General features: G+C 35.4%; 1 protein-coding gene across 4 annotated transcripts in view; it reads left to right on the plus strand.

The window, feature by feature from the left end:
- The window catches only part of LOC122032271 (DNA ligase 4-like), a 34,449-nt gene extending 26,251 nt beyond the window's left edge, over nucleotides 1-8,198 (plus strand). For 3 of the 4 annotated variants that reach the window (XM_042591553.1, XM_042591550.1, XM_042591552.1), the window contains exons 17-27: nucleotides 1,061-1,153; nucleotides 1,228-1,276; nucleotides 1,485-1,572; nucleotides 3,547-3,747; nucleotides 3,931-4,056; nucleotides 4,135-4,234; nucleotides 4,301-4,406; nucleotides 5,708-5,838; nucleotides 5,956-6,114; nucleotides 6,423-6,578; nucleotides 7,500-8,198. In XM_042591553.1, coding sequence (XP_042447487.1) covers nucleotides 1,061-1,153; nucleotides 1,228-1,276; nucleotides 1,485-1,572; nucleotides 3,547-3,747; nucleotides 3,931-4,056; nucleotides 4,135-4,234; nucleotides 4,301-4,406; nucleotides 5,708-5,838; nucleotides 5,956-6,114; nucleotides 6,423-6,578; nucleotides 7,500-8,070 — 1,780 coding nt within the window. In that variant the 3' untranslated portion in view covers nucleotides 8,071-8,198. The remainder of the gene's footprint in view (nucleotides 1-1,060; nucleotides 1,154-1,227; nucleotides 1,277-1,484; nucleotides 1,573-3,546; nucleotides 3,748-3,930; nucleotides 4,057-4,134; nucleotides 4,235-4,300; nucleotides 4,407-5,707; nucleotides 5,839-5,955; nucleotides 6,115-6,422; nucleotides 6,579-7,499) is intronic. The other variant, XM_042591554.1, reaches the window with a different exon arrangement.
- The last annotated feature ends 177 nt before the right edge of the window (nucleotides 8,199-8,375 follow it).

Here is an 8,375-nt window from a genome sequence, read left to right on the forward strand (position 1 = left end):
TTTTCTCTTAAACCAATTATTATCCAATGTGTTAATGGTATTGTCATACATAACCAGTTTACTACTGTAATTGCAAAAGAAGAAGATGAGACAAAGTAAAGCAGGCCAACAGATGTTTTTCCTCTTTTCTACTCTTTTACTTCTGTAAATGTTGGTGGATCTTAATCTGATTATCAGTGCCATAATCTCACCATAGGAAATTGGTAGCTCAATGTCCAAATTTCATCACTATCGACCTTTGCTAATAAGGTTATGCTTCGTTTCTTTAATTTTTTTTGTGTGAACTTTGTTGCCAGGCAATGGAGCACAACCATTGACTCCTGATTAACTTAAAATTAATAAAATAAAAGAATCCAATAGCTTAATATTTAATAGATTGATCGCTCCTTTAAATTTGACCACACTATCCTTTTGGTCACACTTTTTTGCTGCTTTTCCAAAGCCAACACTTTTTCCTCATCCTATATGTTTCTCTTCCTCTGGTAGCTATAGGTCATTAGCTTGTCCTATTGTTTCAAGGAGCCAAACAGATTACAAGAAGGGCTCAGTAAAGATGACTTCTACACTTCCTTCGAAGGGTTCATTACTCCATTTCAATTTATTATATGCTCTTTGGTATTAACTCTTTAACCAACAAAGCCCACTGCTGTATTTGAATGAGATAATGGATCAGCTTCCTTGGTTGTTTTTTTTCACTTTGATATTATTTTTTGCTGGATGTGCAACAAGAATGATGTTGGTTAAAAGAGCTTTCCCAATTTCAATTACTCTTATTAGTTTTCAACAAGAACTTGCACTTCCACATAAGTAAATCAATTGGCTTTTCTGATCAGATGCTTCACTAGATTCCAGACAAATGATTGCATGAACCGTCAGGTATCTTTTGCACAGTGGATCAATTATATTCTTGTGCATTAGGATATCTGCTTTTTGGCCTATTCCAGCTCATTAACCAACCTAATGTACTATTTTCATTAACTATTCACTTTACATGACATATATTTATCTTATTTTGTATTTGAACATGGTTGTAATCTAATTTCTGCCTGGCACTTTAAAGGAAAAATGAATACCCCAAAAGTGCTCCACATTGTTATGTAGTTACAAATAATTCGAAGGAGAGGCCAGATGTGTGGATAGAGAGCCCTGATAAGTTAGTAAGCCTTTCTCTCTGATTCTCATTGAGTTAACTAGTAATTGCCTTAAGAGTTCCTCTTCTGAATGCAGATCTGTCATTCTATCTATAAATAGTGATATCCGGACAGTAAAATCAGAGGTACTCTTGCTACTGATTTCTTTGCAAGTGCAGTTATGCTACTTGTTGTAGGAAGTAGGAACATCCAGATATCTAATTGTCCCATTATTTCAAACTGAATCTTGCACGTATATGAACTGCAGTGTCATCTTAATTACTATACTACTTGGTTTGCCTTTATCATGTCAAGATATATTTTAACATTGCAACAATTGTTTCAATCCTTCAGGTGTTTATGGCACCATATGGTCTAAGGTTCCCCCGAATTACTCAGGTGAGATACGACAAACCATGGCATGATTGTCTAGATTTGCAATGTAAGCTCTTTGATTCTTGTCCATGTTTGTGACTTGCATCAGAATAGTATGTTCAGTTGTAGCAGTAGCTGTTTTTTTTTACTTTTAAACTAATGTGGGAGACATATCTGGAGGAATTTTACATGCAAGTTATGTTGGTCTTCATAAGATTAATAAAAACTAAAAAGAATAAACTGTGACTTATTATGTCTATATTCTTTAAAATTGGTTGGTGCATTGCAATGCTTCATAGCATCGTGGATCACCTAATCTAGAATTACATATATATTTTTTTATTTTCTTCTTACACCTGTTATCCATTTTGTTTACATTGTGAAGTGTGGCTCTATGTTCAATCCTAGCAGTAGATGCATTTTTTTTACTGTTTTTGCACTTGAGGGAGACATATCTTAAGGAATTCCACATATTGTTAATGTGTCTGCCTGAAAAGAACAAACTGTAGCTTATTGTGTCTATATCTGATTCTTAAAAATGAGATTTGGGGTACTTAGAAATTTCTATTTGGTTTTGTAGAAAGGTGGAGACTAATAATTATCATTTCAATAATGAGTAGAATACACTTTTATAGATACAATGGGTCTATCAATCCAAACAAATCATGGAAAAAATATTATCCTACCAAATATAAAAAAAAAGGCAGCCCGGTGCACGAAGCTCCCGCCATGCGGGGTCCCGGGGAAGGATCCATTGTAAGCAGCCTTACTCTGCTTTTTACAAGAGGTTGTTTCCAGGATTCGAATTTGTGACATTTTGATCACATGGCAACAACTTTACCATTGCGTCAAGGCTCCCCTTCTATTATCCTACCAAATATACAAAACTAAAATATTCTGTCAATCAATTAAAATTCTATCAGATCAAAAAGATTGATACCAATTGATTTTAATTGATACTAACAGATTTTAATTGATATTAATTAATTCACTAAGTAAATCTACAGGTTTCAATCATACAGATTTTTTTTTTTTTCTATTTCTTGGAAATCAAACCAAATTTCATGTAGAGGAAACTTAATATGAATTGAATTTATCACTTTGGTTTGGAGGACTGAGTTTGCATTCAAAGATCAATTTTTTAAAATAAAATAATATCAAATGTGATTTTTGAGGTCTAAAAATTGTTTAAAAAGAATATGTTAATTAATGTCATATTTTGAATTTTTGACATATACTTTATAAATGTTGAATTACTCTAAATAACTCAATGACAAATATGTATTTTTTATTTAGGACAATAAATTTGGTTTCTGTTTGGTTTAGAATTTAACCAAATCCAATTCAAATAAAAAATGTTATGATGGTTATATCAAGGTTTTGTGTGTAAATAAACAAATATACTCGGGCTGCAAAAGTAAATTGGTAGAGAGTAGGTTTGGTGTTGAACCCTAACAATATTATCACATCAACATGGTACCTGAACTGGCTTCAAAATATCGTGGGTCTCCTAATCTGGAACTACATATTTCTTTGACTTTCTTACAAATATAATCCAACTTGATGCTGGTGAAAATATTGTAAATTTGTCAATGCATCATGTTAGCTTGAACTTTTTGAATAAGAATTTGAATTTTTTCTATGGAAGAAATCCTTGTAAACATGATCTGATCCAAGTGCTCCTGGCCTTTATTTCATTGCTTAGTAGTTGCATTTAGTGAGTGGCATACTCTAACTGACTAAATGTTTTGATGGAAGAGCTTGTCTTAATGATAGACAAGCATTCTATGAATTTACTAAATAATACAGGAAAGGCACCTGAAATAGTACATGTACTCGCATGGATTTATTTATTTATTTATTTTTTCTGCTGTTCACGAGATTTGTCTTGCTCTAGTTGTAACTAGCGAGCAACACTCTAGCCCTTTTTTTGGTAGAAAGATATAAATGTACAAAAAAATTTATGGGAAGGGGATGGCGCTGCTCTGGTTAATCCATCAGTATTCTGATACTTGTCCTTGGTTACTCTCAACTAATCCAGCATTTGTAGAATTGGTCCAATCGAGTAATGGGAATACATGGCGAACCAATCATCTAGGTCTTCAAAGTCAAAATCCAAAACGTACAAAAACCACGAAGAGAGGAACAAGGAAGAATGTTTCTGTGATCTCTGCTCATTTTATCCAGACTGGCATCTCAAATATTCAAGAGGAAACCTTCATATTTGCTAACATGGTTTTCTGTATCCTTTCATTCACAGGGATGTTTGCCTGCGGATAAAATTGTTTTTTCTTTTCCAGAATATATTTCATACAAATCCACCAGTTGAAACCTTGCACTTGTAATTTTGTGCTTGAGTAACTCATCTACTTCTCAAACATGTTTCCTAATATTCCTTTAACAATCACTTCCTTAACCTAGTTAGACTTTATCAACGCTCCTCAATCCCTTTCAATGGACCATCTTCACAAGGCTGTGGTTGAAAATGGAGGAGCATTCTCAATGAATCTTAATGATTCAGTTACTCATTGCATTGCCGCTGAAAAGAAAGGTCTGCCTTTGTTTTTTCATTTTAAGAAGAACCGCTGACATGGTCTTATGGCTGAAATTTTGATTCTTAATTTGAAAGGGTTTAGATATCAGGCAGCAGTTCACCATGGAGATGTCATTCACTATTCTTGGGTCTTGGATTGTTGCAAGCAAAAGCGCCTTCTACATCTGCAACCAAAGTTAGTATGGTTTCTTTGTAATGGGTTACTTGTTTTTTCTCACGTCTGATTCAAGTTTTCTGATAGGTACTTCCTGCATTTTTCTGGTTCTTCGAGGGGAAAGCTCGTTGGCGAGATTGATGCCTTTTCAGACTGTTATTACATCGATATAGATGTCACAGACATTAAGCAAGTGAGAAATTTTATTGGAGCTTTTTTCACCCCTCCTTGGTGAAGAATTCACATAATCAAACATAGAGATTTTCTGACATTTCATTTTATGGCTAAGAACAAATATAATGTAATTAACAATTTTGATGTATATATAAACAAAAGGTAGGTTGCAGTAAGGTTTGAAATTGTTATGAGCCAGGTTTAGGAAGAGGAAGGAAGGAGCCGCAAGGAATTGAGGATGATGAGCAGTATGGTTGACACGTTGACATGAATCTTTCCTTTGCTGAATTTGCCCTATCTTGTGGTTGCAGCCCGCAGAAGACCCAAAGTGACCATCCTTGGGAAATCAACCAATTGACCACAATTGACCGCCTGTGATTCAACCCTCTCAACTCCTTTCATGGTTGGAATTGTAGAAGATGCTCATGAAGAGCCATAGAATTACTCACAAATCAGCCCTTTGACCTCCGCTTGCATACCAAGAGTATTGAAGCTCCGATGCCGGTTGATGGATGGAACAATAAGTTTTTTCCATGCTGATTAGCAATGGCTAGAATTTAAAACCTTACATTGCTCGTGAAATTTCCAGAATCCTTATTTTGAGGAAAATTTCACGTTAGGGAATTCATTGACCTGACAAAGTAAATTTAATTCAAGAGGGTACTAGTAAAGCTTGGGGTTCTTAAGATGCACCATGTCTTTGCAATATTGTCACATGATAATATTGATATGGATCACAAAAGTGTCCAAAAAGCAAAGTGTATAATTTAGCTTTGTTAAAGATGATGATGCTGAGTTTTCTCAGTAAGCCAACAGACTAGAAGCTAAGGACTAGTTTAACTCCAAGATTGGCATGGGTTCTCTCATATATGATTGCTACCATTTTTTCAAATTCATCACTGTTAGTCGATAGAGAGTCAGCAGGAGAACGACAAAATGAGGGCAAAAGTGCAGTTTTATTTGAAAACATTTTGCTGTCACAAATAGCCAAGCCAACTCATTGCAAGTCAACCTGGGTTTTAATTTGGTAAAGTAGTGAGGGGTTGTCAAGAAAGAAGCTGTAGGCTACTGTTCTATAGCAGTTTTAAGTTTATCGTCTCTTCCTATATATACACTACTAAATTTCAGTCTCCAGTATCTTGAATGGAGAAGTCATTATTTGGTTGAGTTCTCTATCTTTAAAATGTACATCACACTGTTGCATACAAATAGCGACTAATCTGGTGGAATTTTGATTTATGGTTTATCTGCTGCTGGTGTTATATTGGGTATCTGAGTTCTCTCTTACCTTTATATGGTTTCTCTTATCTTTTTTTCCAGATATTCAACAACATGGTTGGCACAGAGGAATCAAACAAGGTAGAGCATTACAAAAACAAATACTGTCCACTGCAACGTTTGTGCTTCTTTCGAGGTTGTTGCATTTACGTCGTTGAATGGATGCCTAGCGTGTAAGTTCTGTGTCTTGTACTGTTTTCTGTACAATTTGACAATCTGAAAAATGATGGTCAAGACAACACTATTTCCAGACTTCTAGTAACATGCTGAGATTTTTTTTCTGTTAAAAGAGATTTAGACTGCAAGGCAACTTCAGAGCTTGCGTTGAGGAGGTTGAAACTCGAAATAACCTTGTATGCTGGAGAAGCTTGTGATAGTCTTATACGTGCTACTCATTTGATAGTCTATTCACAGAACGAGAGGTATAACTTTGACGACTTGTACAACAGGTAAAGAGCTGATACTCCATAATCAACCTTTTCATGGTGTATATTTTTCTAGCATTTAATATTGTGTTTCGTATAAACCTTTTCTCTGCCATTTGCTCTGCTTATGAGAAACATAATCCACAAAGATTGCTGATGGCATGTTTATGTTGCTAAGAACTTTTGTAGTCACAAAAAATTTCACTGTTGTTCCTCGTACCTGTTTGTCGGTCATGATTTATTGTCACTCCCAGCTTCTTTTGTCGGATTATTTGGTATCTGTGCCATCATATATTTCTTACTAGTGGGGTCTAACTTTGTCTTTTCGTCAGCTTTCCTCTTAGCCAGAGACGCTTTTTACATCAGAATAAGTTACACGTAGTGAGGCACCGATGGCTGGAGGATTCCATGAAGGAAAGCAAGAAGCTGAATGAAGATGCCTATAGTTTGAAACCAGAATCTCTAGAAAGTATAGAAATTGATGAGAGGTAAGTATATCATCTAAACACCATATGTGGCTCGAACAGAATTTGTTTCTTGTTTTCAATCTAAATTTCTAGAATTTGTAATTTTGTTGTTGTTGTTGTTGTTGATAGAGATGACACGATCTATGATTCTCCTTAGTTCACTGATTACATGTTCTGTATGTGATGCGATGCTCTCAGTAAATGTGAAATCAGTTTATGACGGCTTCACATGTAAAATGGATAACAAGCATGGAAACCACAAACTTATAATGGTGATAAAAACATGAAGACCGTGAAACATATAATGACTTCTAAAAGAAAACATAATCATATTTTGCAGTGGAACTAAATCATACCTCGAACTATGGTTGTCCAATATCGAGTTGTGAAGACAAACAATGTCATTAAGCGCAGGGGTCTTCTAATCTATGTTATAAAGGAGCTTCATGCCATAACTTGACGATAGCCATGGCCTTTATATAGAGTAGGGACCGTTATCACATATATAATGTCGAAACCCTAAAAGCTTCTCTAAAGAATCTAATGGCATCTTGAGAATTACCTGAACTTAGTAGCTTAGAAGATTTAACTTTATTCATGACTAATCTCTTTCAAATACTTCCATGGATTGGATGTTTGAATGCATGATTGTGGCAAGGGGATCTTGTTAATGAATGTGATTTTATTGTTCTAACATTGCAAGGTAAAGTGCAGAAAACGAGAAAACAAATTGTTCATGTAGAACTAATGGTTTTGAGAATTTAGAATCTAACAAAAGGACAAACAAAATTCTGCTCTTGTGTCATTTGGATCTGAAGTAAATTATCTGCAAGTCAAATGTTTTATCATTCCTGTTCGCCTCCAATTGTTTAGGTTCGATACTTTTCTGTTCAGCATTTGGTACTTCTACACTAGTTTGAAATGTTTTTATCTTCTTCTCAGTGAGAACGATGTTCAACTTCCTGCTTCTACGAGTACTACCAAGAACTACAATGCCACAAATCTGGTCAGTAGAACTGAAGCCCGGAAGAGAGCAAGGGCTCCACATAGAATCACAGGAAAAGCAAAACCAAGACAGACTAAACGACAACGAACCAGAGTCGGACGCCGGGCTGCTAAAATAGATAAGGATGAATCCCTTAGCAGTGACTCTGAAGAAAGTAAGCAAGAAGCCACAGAGTTGAATGAGACCAAACATAAAGCATGTGACTCTTTAGGTCAGGTTGGATTGCCCGACAAATATCCACTTGAATTGATTAATAAGCAAGATAGTGTGGAAAACAAACCCGAATTGGATGCTAATTCAGGACAACATGAGAAGTTAGAACAAATGGCAGATCCTCTGCATTCCATATTACTAGACATGATTCCGAGTCTTAGCCAGAGGAAAGTTGAAGGCGAGAGTTCAGCCGTAGAAGGTAAGATACCTCAGATAGATAATGATGCAAATCCAGTGAAGAAGAAGAAAGTAAGTTATAAGGAAGTTGCTGGCCATCTTCTCAAAGATTGGTGACATTCTGTAATCTGTGCATAAACATCGGCTTATGTATCATAAAATTTGAAGCCGAGAAAGAAAGGATTCTAAACATGTTGCTACTTGGAAAGAAATTTCTAAAGGTATGTTGTTTTGAGTTCATATGATGATTGATTCTGTCTGGCCATTTTGATGCTGCTTATGTTGTTTGCTTTGTATCCTTGCTTGACAGTTTTTAGTGGTGGTTTAGAATGGTAGCAGTTAGCTGGTTCGTTAACCAGTATCATTCAATTTGAATAGTAAACAAGACTTGGGGTTGTAAACAAGTCAAACTAAGCTAAGTT

Source organism: Zingiber officinale, chromosome 11A (genome assembly GCF_018446385.1).
Source record: "Zingiber officinale cultivar Zhangliang chromosome 11A, Zo_v1.1, whole genome shotgun sequence".
Taxonomy (NCBI): domain Eukaryota; kingdom Viridiplantae; phylum Streptophyta; class Magnoliopsida; order Zingiberales; family Zingiberaceae; genus Zingiber; species Zingiber officinale.